Source organism: Ruditapes philippinarum, unplaced genomic scaffold (assembly GCF_026571515.1).
Source record: "Ruditapes philippinarum isolate M1 unplaced genomic scaffold, ASM2657151v2 ctg3323_1_1_1_1, whole genome shotgun sequence".
NCBI classification, from domain to species: Eukaryota; Metazoa; Mollusca; class Bivalvia; order Venerida; family Veneridae; genus Ruditapes; species Ruditapes philippinarum.
This window is the reverse complement of record NW_026865886.1, coordinates 36,085-53,370: the sequence shown is the minus strand read 5'-3', so window position 1 is coordinate 53,370 and position 17,286 is coordinate 36,085. Positions and strand designations below refer to the sequence as shown.

General features: G+C 33.1%; 2 protein-coding genes across 2 annotated transcripts; one reads left to right on the top strand and one right to left on the bottom strand.

Annotated features, from left to right (window-relative positions):
- The first annotated feature begins 8,976 nt into the window (after nucleotides 1-8,976).
- On the top strand, nucleotides 8,977-11,891 carry LOC132730653 (lactosylceramide 1,3-N-acetyl-beta-D-glucosaminyltransferase-like). Its single transcript, XM_060716628.1, has 4 exons — nucleotides 8,977-8,984; nucleotides 9,706-9,764; nucleotides 10,123-10,803; nucleotides 11,737-11,891. Exons 1-4 carry the CDS (start codon nucleotides 8,977-8,979, stop codon nucleotides 11,889-11,891), a joined length of 903 nt encoding a protein of 300 aa, XP_060572611.1.
- A 4,445-nt stretch (nucleotides 11,892-16,336) lies between these two features.
- Nucleotides 16,337-16,840, bottom strand: LOC132730652 (beta-1,3-galactosyltransferase 1-like). Its single transcript, XM_060716627.1, has one exon. The coding sequence runs from the start codon at nucleotides 16,838-16,840 to the stop codon at nucleotides 16,337-16,339; it is 504 nt and encodes a 167-aa protein (XP_060572610.1).
- Nucleotides 16,841-17,286: the final 446 nt, after the last annotated feature.

The window sequence follows — 17,286 nt, the reverse complement described above, 5'->3', positions numbered from 1 at the left end:
GGGTGATTTAACAGTATTTAAGTAAGGAATACTGGAACCACCCAACAAGAAAGATGCCGAATAGAAAGAACTAAAATAACACAAGCACAACAATTATGTCGTGCTGAACGATCTTTAAGGATCGGAAATATAACATCCCTGATTAAATGTACGGGTCGACTGAATGTACGGGGCGACTTTTTACGGCCTCCACACCGCACAAATGTGATGTGGCGATGAAGTAGAGAGAAATAAGAATCCCTTTAGAAAGCCCCCCAAAACTTCCTGTTTTTTGTTGTGTTGTTGTTTTTTATAGAAAAGACCAACTTTACTTGGCCTTAAACATGATATGCACCTTCCCATACATAGTTAATTCATTCATTTATCCAAGTTAGACATTTTCAGTAAAATTTCATAAATTTCAATAAATTTCTATGATAAAAATATGATATATTTTCACAATGAAAGGGAAACAACTCAAGTTTGAATGTCTTCCGTATATGTGTACATGTGTTATGCAATAATTCCAAAAAGATTCAACGGCTTGCAGGAGAAAGTCTTCATGTCATGACCAGTTTGCTTAAGAAATGATTTCAGGTCTTGTGCTTTGTATCTGAACAGTACACATATCTGAGCATTGTGCTAAAATAAGACTTCACTAGACACTACTGCACTGTGGCATACAAAAAAATCTATTTCTGGTACTATTCTAGGACACCATATTGCATCATTGTAAGGTCAGTTGTAAGTCATTGTAGAGAATTTTCCCCAGGAAATAAAATTAGGCCTAAAGAAACATTATATTTGTTTCCTGTACCTTACTAACAAAGATGAATTTGTATGCTCATTTTTTCATTGAAGTTTGTTAAAAATTGTTGTATTGTTTTCATTTTTTTGTTAAATTGGATTCAAACTTAGAGAAAACACATTTCAATAATATTTGGACATACTGTTGAACCTGAGTTCTATTACCCATAAGATATACAAGAATATCCCTCTTCGAAAGACAAGCCTTTGCCAGAATTAGTTTGTAATTTCTCTCTGTTCCCTCGGGTCCTCTTTTATTATTACTATCATGTTATTAATCCATTGCCGCGTAGCGGGGAAATGGTTATTGTTGCCTCTGTCAGTCTGTTCTTTACTTTTTTCGTGTCTGATTAAAAGCCAGATTGCTTCTTCTAAAGTAAAGGTCATACTTTAAGGCCGGTCAAAGATTTAAAATTGTACTGCGGCAGAAAATATAGCCGTCCTTCAGACTACTTTGTTTATACATTTTTATCCATATAATTGTGTTTTTACAATATGTATTTAATTTTTTATTAATAATTAATCCAATTCTGACTTACCATGTTTTTACTTCATATTGCAGGAAAAAGTGTAGATACGCTAGTTGCGGGTTCGTTCGAGAATGAGGATGTTTGATAGGAAGCACGCCTACTGTCGTCCCGCTATTATTCGCATCCACTTCTGGTGCAACGACAGGGGCCCTAAGCAGGAAAAAGAAGCCCAAAAAAGAAGAAATGTCCGAGGTCCTGGTCAACCCCCTTTGAAGATTCACGAAAAGGGCAACAAAGAAGGAAATCCATTATATTTTATTTATGTATTCACAATTCTGAGGAAGGACTTAATATCCGCTTCATTATCCATCTCGAGCTTTGTCATCAATGTTTCATAGTGACCATACATTAGACTCTGAAGACAAGGTCTGATCCGACACCGTCTTCGCTGCCTCTGATGTCTCTTCACTCTCGCCTTCAAAGAATAATGTGGTCAATATAACATCGTAACGGCTACGTGCTTCTGCAAGTGGCAGGCGTAGCATAGCTAGTCTGAAATGTCCATGAGAACCATCCATACGAATACCGTCCGATGATATCCGACCGGATATTTACGCCTTTTGCCTCGATGTCTTACATTGATCGTAGTGCGATCAATGCATATCAGCCGGATACCGGACAACAATAAAAAATTATCGAACAGTAGACGGCCAATTAATTTAAGAATAACAGATGTCAAACGTTTTCACCAGGTGACCAGGCGAGTACCCTTTGGAAACCGTCCGAAAACCTACCGAACTTGATGTTTATGTATGACCACTCCCTTCTTCCCTGCAAATTGAAAGATAGCTCTCTTATATTAAACAGACTTTAATATGCATAACCCATCTTTTGAATGCCTGAATACGCCTATTACGTCTAATGAAATACTAATGGCAATTAAAGATCTTAAGCGAAATAAGGCACCATGTCCTGCCGATAATTTATTAAATGAGTTTTTCATTGAGACGTCCGACATACTTATCGGTCATATCACTGACTGTTTTAACACTATATTTAATTCCGGTCATTTCCCAAAAGTATGGTCTTATGGTTATATCGTACCATTATATAAAAAGGGAAATAAGAGGGTACCGAATAATTATAGAGGAATAACATTAATTAGCAATTTTGGTAAATTATTTACAAAGGTATTAACAAAACGGGTTGAAAATTGGGCGCGTGATAACAATATACAGTCTGACGCACAATTCGGTTTTCGTTCAGGTGTAAGCACCGTTGATGCAATTTTTGTTTTGCACTCTTTAGTGGAACGAATACTATCCCAAAATTCACGTCTTTATTGTTGTTTTATTGACATTAAAAAAGCCTTCGATTCAATCTATCGTAATGCTCTTTGGTATAAACTTTTTAATCTCGGACTAGATGGTAAATTGATCAGGATTTTTAGAGATATGTACTCTTCGGTGTCTTCCTGTGTTAAGCACTGTAATACTTTGTCAGACTTTTTTGATATTTCTATTGGTCTAAGGCAGGGCCAAAATAATTCACCGATTTTGTTTGCTTTATTTCTGGAAGATCTGGAACAATACTTAAGGAATGATGATAATAATAACGATAAGGGTTTCACTTTTTATGATATATGTATGATTATTTTACTTTTTGCCGACGATATGGTCATATTTGGAAAGTCAATTGAAGAATTGCAATCGAATCTAAATAATTTAAAGCTTTATTGTGATAAATGGGGCCTAGAGGTCAACACAGATAAAACTAAAACAATGGTTTTTAGGAAGAGGGGAAGCATCAGAGAAAATGAAAAATGGTCATACGATAATACTTTATTAGAGACTGTTGATAACTTCAACTATTTGGGTGTAGTCTTTAATTATACTGGGTCTTTTCAACTTCATAATCAGTATGCTATAGGAAAAGCTATGAAAGCGCAAAACGTTTTACTTCGTAATATTAACAAATATGATGTCACCCCTTCCGTTTCACTCCAACTCTTTGATGCATTTGTTTCCTCAACATTAAATTATTCTTGTGCAATATGGGGTTTTACAAAATCTAAGGATATAGAAAGGCTTCACTTGAAATTCTGCAAGTCATTGTTAGGCGTAAAATACAGTACATGTACTGCAGCAGTTTATTCGGAGTTAGGCCGATATCCTCTTTATGTTCAAAGATATGTCCAAATAATAAGATTCTGGTTACATATTCTTCATTCAAATAATAATATCTTAAAGTCTGCTTTTTATTCATCAATAAGTCTTCATGATAATGGATATAACTCTTGGGCAGCTAAGGTTCATTCTATTTTAAATGAATATGGATTCACAGATGTATGGCTCAACCCATTGCAATACAACCCAAAAGAGTTTGTTGAAATATTCAAACGTAGTATAGTTGATTGTTTTATACAAAAGGTAAACGCAGACATTCAGTCTAGTCCACTTTTGTCTTATCTGTATGTACATTTGATTGACAAATTTGAACCTGCATTTTATCTTGATAATTTATTCATTAAATCCTACAGACAAAATTTATCTCGTATTAGATTATCTTCTCATAAATTAAAGATAGAGGCAGAAAGGTATGGTCCTAATAGAAATCCACGTTCTGAGAGAAAATGTGAATTATGTAATCTTCAAGAAATTGAGGATGAATTTCATTTTATTATCATTTGCAATTGTTATACTGCATTACGTAGGGAGTTCATTAAGCCATATTTTTACAGAAGACCGAGTATGTTTAAATTTTTGCAGCTTTTGAAGTCAAAAAATAAATCCGAATTAATTGGACTTGCTAAATACATCATCTTTGCTACTAAGCGTCGATATGACCTTATTAATATTACCATTTAAAGACTATTTTTACCAGTATGCGCATGATAGTTTTGCTCATTAAAAAGCGACAGTATGGTATTTATCATGTAATTTTAATCGTTGATTCACTACATATTAAATATATGAAAGTCATTTTTGCAACTTTTTAATAAGAGTAATGCCAACTTTGTATTGTTTAAATATGGATTTAAGAACATTCTCCATATATACTTTTGTTTAACAATGTTTGTTTTCAATATGATCGTACCATGACTTATGATTTATGTATAACGTGTTTTGTATTATGACTATGTACAAATATGTATACGTCAATAAATTATATCTATCTATCTATTAAACTATCAACGGTGTCTCACCAAAGCCTATATCTTAGACGGTCTCCGCCTGTAACATGACATAGCCCTCTGTATTACAACTTTGTTTGTGTGGGTGTATATTTGTTATCAAATTATTTACAACACCACGTGTAAAAGGTTTCAGTAGTTGATGAAATGGCATTTTTATCAGGATGAACTACCGACATGACCATTTTGCTACAGCTCGCTAATCAGGAGAGCATCGCATTAGTTAGTATTCAAGCCCGCTGGTTCGATCTTCGGCAACGAGTAATTTTTCCGTGACAATTAATATCGGGATATTGAGTCTAATGGTCAATTGTCTCTCATCGCAGATTTATATTTCATACGGGCAAAGAACAATGTAGTTATCACTTACAGAGAAAAGCTGTTATCACTGGTTATTTAGCCAGGATAGGTTGACCCTCGATAAATGATCAAAATCATGTGTGAAAGTATTCTCAAAAACTAGGTAAACAAACAATAGCTACCTTTTTAACAAATTATTCAGCGTTACTTCCTTCAAGTGAATTCCACCTGAAATGCTTTAAAATATGATAAAAAGATCAACTTAATCCGTAATTTTAACATAATTACACATATCTCTGCCCTTCTGTTGAAGAAAAACTATTTATTTCTGATGCATGAAAAGTAACTACGGTATAATTTCTTTCGTCGTAATCGATGCATACTCAACTTGAATATTGCCTTCTTATCAAAGTTTAATGCAAACTATAAAATATTTATTGTTCATTTGTGAAAACTGAATGCAATATTATTGCCCCATGTGTTTATGGAATGTTTACATACATAAAGCATAATTGTAGCTTAGATTACAACTAAATATTATAGTCATCATTTGATATATTAAGTAAATCATCATATTTGTAGCTGCTATTTGTTGTGTGCCTTAATTGGTTTGATATTCCTTATTCATTTGTAGCCAACTGGCTTTTATCTGAATCTCATTTCGTACAATGACAAATAGTGACATTGTGGCATTTCTTTCACGCAATCTAGCTTTGTCCACTTTGAATACGTCACATATTCAGAATGAATCTCTTTGTATTTCAAAACAAGTATGTTGTCCATGACTATTCCATAATTGAATATATCATCAATCCAAAAGAAAGGTGTTTGTGAAGCGGAATTGTACATAGACGGTACAATGTCATTGAAAACAAAACGTAATTTCCCTGACAATATCATGATGCTTCATACCTCGTAACTGCTGTGGCTCAATATAAAATTTCTGATTCTTTTGTCGTACAACTCTTTGTTTTTTTTTTCAATCGGCGGCAATGAGCATAATACTGATCAACAGACATGTTAAGCATACTGTTCTGAAAAACACGGAACAAATTCAGCATAATATCATCGTCTTGTTTTGATTATATATATAGCATTTCTACAACGTTCTGTCAACCATTTGAAGCCAATTACAGTTTTGTGAGACAAGTTATGTTAGGTATCTATGAAATCTCCTTGAAGTACATCTTTAATTAGGTCAAACTCCTTCTGAATATCATTCTGAACATAAGTATAAATTGGTCTTCCTACGAGAAACACTCTGAATATCATTCTGAACATAAGTATAAATTGGTCTTCCTACGAGAAACATCCCTTTGGCTGTTCCATAACTTAAATAAAAACTAGAATTTCCCCATGTTTCTCTGAAAGCATTTCCCACTTTAAAATTTTCTGTTGCAGACAATACAATAACAACAAGAGGGCCATGATGGCCCTGGATCGCTCCCCTGACCCATCAACCGCATCCAAGCAATGTCTTAGACAAGCATCCTGGCCAAGTTTGATGACAACTGAGTCAAACATGTGACCTCTAGTGTGTTAAAAATGTATTTCCATATTTGGGCAATGTGACCTAATTTTTAGCCGGAGACGACTCATATTCAAACTTGACCTAGAAATCATCAAAACAACCTTCCTGACCAATTTCCAGGTAATTTGGATCAAAACTGCAGCCACTAGAGTGTTAAAATGAGTTTTCTATTTTTAGCTCCTGTGACCTAGTTTTTGATCGGACATGAACAATCTTCAAACTTGACCTAGAAATCATCAAAACAACCTTCCTGACTAATTTCCAGAATATTTGGATGAAAACTGCAGCGACTACAGTATTAACAAGCTTTTTCTATTTTTAGCTCCTGTGACCTAGTTTTTGACCGGACATGACACATCTTCGAACTTGACCTAGATATCATCAAAGCAACCTTCCTGACACTTTTCCAGAATATTTGGATGAAAACTGCAGCCACTAGAGTGTTAACGAGCTTTTTCTATTTTTAGCTCCTGTGACCTAGTTTTTGACCGAAGATGACCCATCTTCAAACTTGACCTAGAAATCATCAAATCAACCTTCCTGACAAATTTCGGATACTTGTTTCTTTTATACACTTAACACATGACTGCTGTCAATCTATCAAGTTATTTCTTTCTCAGGAAGTTAAAATGGTAATAAAGGTATAACACAAATTATATGGCCATTTATTTTGCTCTTTTTGTATACTCATGCGTTAATAAATATTTGATAAATATTACAGTATGATCCACATTCCAACTACACACGCCACGTGTTTCGCCTTGTCCAAAGATCAAACCTGCAACCTATGGATTACATATATTTTCCCTATCCTGCATTATTATTTGTTTACTTCCCCTTTGCAGGAAGTCATTTTTGACTTATTTATTCCAATACTTACTCTGTCTGAACACCCTGGTCTGTAATCTGCCTCTTCTTCCGTTCCCCGTTGTTGTTATTTTACGAAATCTATATTCTATCAACCTGTAAATAATAATATATTGTTTGTGTCCATCATGTAAGAGTAATGTCTAATATATTTTAGAATTTTTTCCTGAAAAACTGAAGTGGCATACAATACCTATGTTTGTATATAAAAATATTTTATTACAAATTAAGGATTGTCTAGAGAAACATATAAGACAAATTAATAGACATCAGTTTTCTAATATGTCAGTTTTTTAACTAACAATTTAATTGATCAATAATCACAAAATCTTGAAAATAATGTTTTCTACTGGGTAACATATAGTCTCCTGCGCTATGCTCGAATGTTTCACTGTCGCCCACTAAAGCTGACAGATCTTGTAACAGCTTTTATTTATCACCAACGACTTTCATATTTATAGGAATACTGTGTTCCTAGAAAAGATTTCGCGCGTTTTAAGTTAACGCTTTTCGCGGTAGGCATGATTACGCGAATCTTTATAGCCGCGAATATGTCACTTATAACAAATCCGCAAACAGTTTTAGCTTCAACCAAATAAAAACATAAACGTTCAAAATATTTATTATAATCTTCTTACACAATAACATATAAACACAGGTGCTATAGAAATGTGAAAAAAATTGTGTAAAGTTCATCTCCTTACTAAACCACCTCATGTCTTAGCTTGTAATCAATGTTTACATTTCAATATACTGTCGATTCAAATATGATCGAGAAAGGGAAATCTTAAATCTAAAAGTACATAGGGTGGCAGGAAAAAAGCTTTGTACGAAAACACATTACCAGGAAAACAGGAAAATGAATAGTATCTGGCCTCATAGTGTAGTGGTTATGGTAATTGTTTTGCATGCGGAAGATCGTTTGTTCAAATCCAACAAGGGGGTAATACTTTTATTAGGCCTTTTCTATTTTATTTTTTATTTATTTTCTTATTTATTTATTTTCTATTTTCATTTTTTGTTCATGTATAAAAGCTGTCCATGCTTTTTTTATTCACGACAGTACTATAGCATATATAATAAGCTAAAATTCAATTTAATTCATCAATCAAACAATATCTTCAACCTCTGTGATACTCAAGTCGCGCTGGCACTGGCGTGTTCGTCTCTAGTGCCAAGATAGTACCTCAATAGGTATACCACGGAGAATGAATGGCAAGGTTTTCACCAAATACAAAAAGTGTGATGACGTCCTCCTAACAGCACCACAACATACACCTCAAGCAAACAGCCCAGAACTCGCGTGCTCGCAATAAATAAATGATTTTCGTTGCAAGCCATTATCACGTGTAGCACAAAGCTCAATTAAGTACCTGTACATTGAAAAAAAAATTTAAAAATAATTGAAATGCTGGGATTTGAACCCGCAACTGCATAGTTGATAGATCAGCGCGCTACCTCTACACTACAACATCTCGCTGTAAGAAGTATGGCCAATAAGTATTACAATACTATCCATAGAAACATGACTTCCCTTTTTGAAGTGCACTGATCCATACTATGTTTACAAAGGTTCCGAAATAAATAAACTTCAACAGTACCTATAATGCACATAACAACAAAAAACATGAAAAAAATGCCAATTATTAATAACTATCATGCTTATTCACGTTATTTGCTAGTCACGGCGTAAACAATAGCATTTACAGTCTGTGTACATTGAATGACTTGGATTGCATTTGCTTGGAGTAGGTGTAATCCTTTGTTTAAAGTTAAATAGCGATCACGCGCTACATTGATTAACAGCTGTTATGTTGTTATTATAAAAAATGTACAGGTAAATACTGTTAAAGTAGCACAACATAACCGTTATATAAATTCAAACGTCCGGACCGGAAAAAGAACAAAACAAAAACGGGAAATTTACTGCTACCTGTAAGTAATACACTTACTCTAGTTTATAGATTTTAAGGACAATCATGAATTGTATACCTTGGATGTTCCTCTACCCGTTGAGGGAGGTTTTAGTAACCGTGGTTAATGTCAAGATCATCAATGCTAAAAAATAGATTTCTACATGTTTGCTAATTCAGCCTTTATTGACTGATGTCTTTTCATATTTATTACGTAAATACTTTTAGTGGCATTCTAAGTTTTAATGGAGCTTGGAGTCACTTGCTAAGGTCAAGGGCATTGGTGCTCAAAATAGACTTTTATACTTTTGTTTACACAGCCTTTATTTATTGGCTGATGCCTTTCGTATTTGGTATGGATATCTATTAAATGGTCTTCTAGTATTTGGAGGAGTTTTTGCGAAACTTTGATAACGTACCATCATATTTACTACTATTCAGTGATAAGCATCCTCCAGCATGGTCTATATCCATTATCTATACATTACAAAACATACGTTTATCCTTGCGTAGGAAAAAAATGTATTCATATATGAGGAATTAAGTACTTTTCAATTGTTTACAAAATATCGGACAATATTTAGATTTATTCTATACAGAAGTTGAAACAGATTTTGTTCTGATATAATTTCTTTTTTTTTTTAGCGACAGTATGTGCGGAATAGAACAGCCAGATTCGAAAATCGACTGCGAAAATAGTTGCAGTTTGTGAGCTCCCTTTTTCTATCTTGATTAAATGGAAAGTGTATTTATTTATGACGCATGATGATTTCACAACGTTATACAGAAGTTACAAAGAGGGCTACACTTACATTTTTTAATGATAAGTGAACTGTGACAAGTTTTAAGGCGACTGTTTTAAAAACTCTATACCCTCTTCGTTAATAAAAGTATTTTGGATTTACAACTTGTGATATAATATACAATAATTACATCATAACATAGAAACGATAGAAATGGAAAATATGATATCTATAAAATACACATTGTTTTCTTGTTATATTTTGTTTTTAACCTTAATTGTGATTAATTACAATTTACAACGTCTTGCCTTTTCATCAGGTCCTAGGACAATATTCAAAGTTAATGGAAGTATAATTACGGAGAAAAATCAACTCTTAGAGAAAAAGAAACAGTTGGTTACTTTAAATCTTAATGAAATTTTTGAAGTGAAGCTGAAGCCGGGATTAATGAAACGTATAAACCCTCTAACACCGAAGTATGCACTGACGATAAATGCACCATATCGTATTGAAAATAAACACCTGTGTTTGTCATATAAAGATTTGACAATTTTTATTATTGTATTGTCTGCAACAGACAATTTTAAAAGGAGAAATGCCATCAGAGAAACATGGGGAAATTCTAGTTTTTATTCAAGTTATGGAACAGCCAAAGTGATGTTTCTCTTAGGAAGACCAATTAATAGTTATGTACAGAATGATATTCAGAAGGAGTTTGACCTAAATAAAGATGTACTTCAAGGAGATTTCATAGATACCTATCATAACTTGTCTCACAAAACTGTAATGGGCTTCAAATGGTTGACAGAACGTTGTAGAAATGCTAAATATATAATAAAAACGGACGATGATATTGTGCTAAATATGTTCCGCGTTTTTCAGAACAGTATGCTTAACATGTCTGTTGATCAGTATCATGTTCATTGCCGCCGATTGAAAGAAAACAGAGTTGTACGACAAAAGAATCACAGATTTTATATTGAGCAACATCAGTTACGAGGTATGAAGCATCATGATCCATATTGTCAGGGAAATTACGTTTTGTTTTTAAATGACATTGTACCGTCTTTATACAAGTCCGCCTCACTTACACCTTTCTTTTGGATTGATGATATATTCAATTATGGTATAGTCATGAACAACATACCTGTTTTGAAATACAAAGAGATTCATTCTGAATATGTGACGTATTCAAAGTGGACAAAGCTAGATTGCGCGAAAGAAATGCTACAATGTCAATATTTGTTTGTCATTGTACAAAATGAGATTCAGATAAAAGCCAGTTGGCTAAAAATTAATAGAGAATATCAAACAAATTAAAGAACACAACAAAAAGCGACTACAAATATGATGATTTAGTTAATATATCAAATGATGACTATAATATTTAGTTGTAATCTAAGCTACAATTATGCTATATGTATGTTAACATTCCCTAAACACGTGGGGCAATAATATTGCATTTAATTTTCACAAATGAACAATTTCATATTTTTAATTTGCATTAAACCTTGATAAGAAGGTAATATTCAAGCTTGAGTATGCATCGATTACGACGAAGGAAATTATAGCTACTTTTCATGCCTCAGAAATAAATAGTTTTTCTTCAACAGAAGGGAAAAGATATGTGTAATAATGTTTTAATAATGGATTTACTTGATCTTTTTTACCATATTTTAAAGCGTTTCAGCTGGTATTCACTGGCAGGACGTAACGCTGAATAATTTGTTAAAAAAGGTAGCTATTGTTTGTTTACCTAGTTTTTCAGCATACTTTCACACATGATTTTGGTCATTTATCGTGGGTCGGATATCATCGGACGGTATTCGTATGGATGGCTCTCATGGCCATTTGAGACTAGCTATGTTACGCCTGCCACTTGCAGAAGCACGTGGCAGTTATGATGTTATATTGACCACATTATTCATTGAAGGCGAGTGTGAAGATACATCAGAGGCAGCGAAGACGGAGTCGGATCAGTCTTTGGCTTCGAGTCTAATGTATGGCCAATATGAAACATTGATGGCAGAGCTCGAGATAACTAATGAAGCGGATTTTATGTCCTTCCTCAGAATTGTGAATACATAAATAAAATATAATGGATTTCCTTCTTTGTTGCCCTTTTGACATCTTTTCGAGAATCTTCAAAATGGCCAAGACCTCTGACATTTCTTGGGAGATCTTTCTTGGGGGCCTTGTTCCTGCTTACCAACAGAGGAACAATATAACATCAGATAGATTTTTTTTACAAAACTACTATCTCAAAATAGCTGGAAATTTATGTAACTCTGCGCGGTGGGTCAAAATTTTCACCTTCTTTGGTGATATTAACCATGATGCAGAAGCTAGAAGCTTTATATTGCCATTGTCTGCCTGGAACAATTTCAATAAAAAAACGGGGTTGAAATGGGCAAGATTAAAATAAAAAAAAAATACTTACGCTTTTTATGAACTTCGATGTTGTTATTATCACCAGAGCCTGGCATTGTCAGATCTGGAAAACATACCGTGATTTCACTATCCACTGAAAGCCTGAAATAAAATGTATATATTTTAGAATAATCTGGTCTTATTAGACAAGGTAATAAACGCGCTTAATATATACTAACTTACAGAAATATACAAACACACGATCTAAATACGTATTAAGAATTTAATTTTACATTATAAACAATTTTAATATTTCTAAAGATAAAAAAAATCAGTTTTATATTTTATTCTATGAATATAATTGTTTGTCTAAACTTAACTTTGTAATATAATTTTTTCTCAAATATTTTTCAAACATATCAGATACAAAATCTATCACTTATATTGAATGAGAACTTTTTTGTTTGATGATAGACCTTTTTACGACGCGGTCCGTTGCTATGAACAATCGATCGGAAGTAGTATTTCCCCGCACATGCGCAATCTGCGTAGGGCAAAAAAGCATAGTCTAACATAGAAATATAGAAGAAGTTCATAGACAATTCCGAGTTAATTTAAGGTAAAAGGTAGAAAATTATATAAAATAGCTTTTAACAAAAATAGAAAAGATTCCTTTATAGCTTTGTTGCCAAGATTGCCATAAAAAGGCACGGAAAAGGAAATTGTTTAAGAATTCCCCCTTACGGTGGGCCCGCTTACGGTCACGGATCTAACATTGAGATTTTTTTAAGAAAATGTGGAATTATATATTTTATTCAAATGGGAGTCAACTAAATTGTTGTTGAAATAGTTCATAAAAAAGATAAAAAGAAATTTTATAACATATGAAATCGAGGTTAATTAGCATTCTGAAAATAGTCAGAACAGGCCCGCTGATAATGCATTTTGAGTGTTCAGTTTACCTGATTTTATCCTTTATTTGACTGTGATGCAAAACAGATAATTTTTAAGTCACATAAACATATTTTAAATAGTTTATCTTTTTTTTAAATCTTTAAGGAAAGTGAAATAACACTCATTTTATCTGGTTCCTCTTAACACATTATAATATTTTTTAATGCAATAGAGTGAAATAAGAATACCTAAAGAAAGCCCAACGCGGCAAAATTGAAAATGTTGCAGACTCGGTTTGATTGAGCCTGTTTATGGACGGTAATGTCAAGTGCAAACTACCGTCCACGCCCCCTAGCACTGGTTTAAGCAGAATTCAACATTTACCATGAACTGGTAAAATTTAGAATTTTGAAACATTCGCAGACGTGTTCACTAATTGTCACTTCACACATCAATAGACATTGATGAGATTGGTATATATATAAATTACTTAAATTACGATTTTCATAATTGTACGTGATTAACTATGTCATGGTTCTAAAACGTCCCGGTTGAATGATATTTATACCAAATCTAGCTGGAAACAAACAACCACGGTCGCGAGTCAATCTGTTTGACACTTACCGCCTGGCCAATCTAAAGGAAGTACATATTGTGTAATATTATGTAATACAGGGATAATAAAATTTATTCTTTAACACCCTGCCGTTTAAATTTAAATTACGGATGAAAAAGTCGTCTAATGATACCTTAAACAGACGACTTTTGTATGCGCCTTTTGACCATTGGATTATTAGTCCTGCATATTTATTATATCTGTTATAAATATCAATTGACGTTTTAAGTACTTACCGCTTTAAGTCATCCCAAAATTACTGTTTTCTGGTTGATATAAGTAATAGTAACCGTACGAGGAATAGGTCTGCATAGTATTTACAGACCCGGGTGGCGATTTGAAGACCGAGAGAGCGTAGCGATTGAGATTTTTAAAAGGCTGCCGGGTCTGTACATACTATGCAGACCTATTCTGAGTGCGGTAACTATCTTACCTACATGCTCTTTTGTCTTTCTATCAATACATCAGTTTTTAACTCAGTATTTATTAAAATTACTCACAAGAAACATATTATTTATGTACTTTATCATGTTTAAGAAAGCATTCCAAAGCCAAGCAAAGATACCATCCGCTACGCTCTTTAATTCATTCGTTCACAAATCAGGTATTATTTGAATATTCTCGTGATTTTCTTGGGGTTTCATTATGTAATAAGGTCAGGTAATGTACTTGTTGAGTTGAGTCACAGAAAATGAAAACAGAACTTGTCGAGTAGGGAAAAGGTAATATCAATATTTTGATATATGAATATACATAACATATTAATAATACTCGTATAAACAAATATTGAGGAAGATAAAAATGTTTTCTTATCATAAAAACAAAACACTTTATCTTTATATATAATAAATTCCATGGTAAATAGATGATCGGGCTATTTCTTATATAATTAAAATATACGATTTTTTCAATGGAAAGTAAAAGACGGGGTTCTATGAATAAATATTAGTAATACATGTAGTTACACCGTCATGTAAGTTGGGTTTTGTTGTTGTTGTTTTTTTATGATGGCTGATTTTAAATGTTCTTAGAATTTCATCCATGTATGGAAGAATTTTCTTTCGGTGTCTTCTTAATTAGCATCATCCGTTCTTAAGACCGCATGCAAACACGCGGTCTAGAATGGAAGCGCAAGTCGTATTCTTGCGAAGAACAGGCGAGTACAGACGAGTACTGGTATACAAAATGTAAAAATAACTGGGAAAAAATGGGAAAAACGGTCTTATACTTAAGATGAACTATACTCTTACTGAAAGTATTTTTGGAAAGAAAGATGCAGAAGTTGACTTTGATTCGATATGCACCAATAATATAATCGTCGTATATATCCTATAATGCGGAATTGTTAAATAATGCAGGATTGTGCAAATTCAGACATAGTTGTGGAAATAAATGTCGAAAACTAGTATCTTATGAAGCTATATAGTTCGGCAAATGTGTTAGGTATACCGAAAAGCAAACTATAAAAAAGGCCAAATGTGCGTTGTTGTACTCATTAATATCGGCGAAACACAAACTTCAACGCCAGAACAGTAGCCAGTTCGTTTTTCTCACAAATAATCTGGAATATATGTTATGAGGGTTCTTACAGCCGTATGCGCTCATTTACTTCTATTAATCTTTAAAATATATATCGACCCTTTTTTCTATTCAAAGTGGTCATTACCACCCCCCCCCCTACACACACACACACACACACACACACATAATTCAGCGTTATTTTACGGTTAATATTGTGTACTGAAATGCACGAGTTTCTCGACTTCACATATTTTCTATTGTATAGAGAACAATAGAACAAAAACAGGTCGGTATATTTAAGCGGTCGGTAAGTGATTTACTAGACCGCTTTTAACAAAAGAGCCGGTAGGTAACATGGAATCACGACTATTAAAGCCTTTTAGTATCATACACTGTTGTCAATTTTATTGCGCTTTTTCCCTACGCAAAATGCGCATGCGCGAAATGCAACATTGGTTGCTATGGAAGAATCGTGTTGTAAAAAGGTCTATTAGCGTGTATATGTTTTTCACATTGAAGGGAATCAACCATGCAAACTATTACTTTATGCGTTTCCTAGAGTAGCATCCCCTGTCAATAAAAATCTGTAAATAGGCTGCGCATATAGTCCAAAAACGCAGACTCGGTTGTCTGTTCATTTGAGATAATGAGAAGTGCAACTTCTCTCATGCCCCATTGCACCGGCTTTGGCGGTTTTCAATCCAAGTTAACATCAATTTCATAAATAAGGCAAAAATATCAATGACGTGATTGTATCGCCCTTGCATCAGCTTTTAAGTCCAACATTGTAAAATTACTTAATTGCTACTTTACAATCAAAAACCATGTTACTCATAGAAGATTTTGAAATAAAATATTTGTGCTAGAAGTATACAATCTAAATGTTTAAGAAATTATTTGTTTTACTAGCTAATACCCCATAGGTAGCCTCTTATACGACAAGATGTCCGTAGCATGAAAATTCCATGTTTTGGAATAAGACCAATTATACACAAAATGTATACATGAATCAATGATATACACAAATAATACCAGTTACACAAAATGGTGGATTTCCACGCATACTGTGTACATAATTAAAAAATCAGGAAATTTTACCAAATTAATTAGAAAAATATATATGCACATATATTCACATATTCAGCACAATATCATCGTCCGTTTTTATTATATATTTAGCATTTCTACAACGTTCTGTCAACCATTTGAAGCCCATTACAGTTTTGTGAGACAAGTTATGATAGGTATCTATGAAATCACCTTGAAGTACATCTCTATTAAGCTCAAACTCCTTCTGAATATTATTCTGTACATAACTATTAATTGGTCTTCCTAAGAGAAACATCACTTTGGCTGTTCCATAACTTGAATAAAAACTTGAATTTCCCCATGTTTCTCTGATTGCATTTCTCCTTTTAAAATTGTCTGTTGATAAAACTTTAAAATCTTTATATGTCAAACACGGGTGTTCATTTTCAATACGATATGGTGTATTAATCGTAAGTGCATACTTCGGTGTTAGAGGGTTTATAAGTTTCACTTCAAGAATTTCATTAAGATTTAAAGCAACCAACGGTTTCTTTTTCTCTAAGAGTTGATTTTCCTCCGTAATCATACTTCCATTAACTTTGATCATCGTGTCATGCTATGAAAAATTAGCTATTTTCTTGTTATATTTTATATTGTGTATATTAAATAAGTGAGTGAAATATTTGTATTGAATTTCATTTTAAATTTTATTTTGTATTTTCTGATTTCAAAATTAGGCATAAATTTATAAATGATAAAACTAAATTATACCTTTTTTTCTTTGTTAAATCTCAAGTACATTTATGTGGTCAATTAGAATGTCTCAAACAGGTGACATGTTGTTACAGAGAAGCCAATGTGCTAAAAACCTTTTACACTAGACAAAGAATTGCAAAATGCTTGTTATATTAACATCTGTGATAAACTTTATTCTTTTAAAAACATAGACAACTAAATTTACAAATAGTGATTAGAAAATATGTAAGTTATTTCTCAAGTATTTTCAGAATTAAGCCAGAACTTGTAGTTCCGCCTCTCCAGAAATAATGTTTA

Bases quoted from the DNA above. Each gene is read 5' to 3' on its own strand.
- LOC132730653 (XM_060716628.1), top strand. The intron at 9,765-10,122 runs GTTTGTGAGCTC...CCTTTTCATCAG, and splicing joins CGACTGCGAAAATAGTTGCA to GTCCTAGGACAATATTCAAA. The intron at 10,804-11,736 runs GTATGAAGCATC...TATTCATTGAAG, and splicing joins TGAGCAACATCAGTTACGAG to GCGAGTGTGAAGATACATCA.
- LOC132730652 (XM_060716627.1), bottom strand. From the start codon at position 16,840: ATGATCAAAGTTAATGGAAGTATGATTACGGAGGAAAATCAACTCTTA.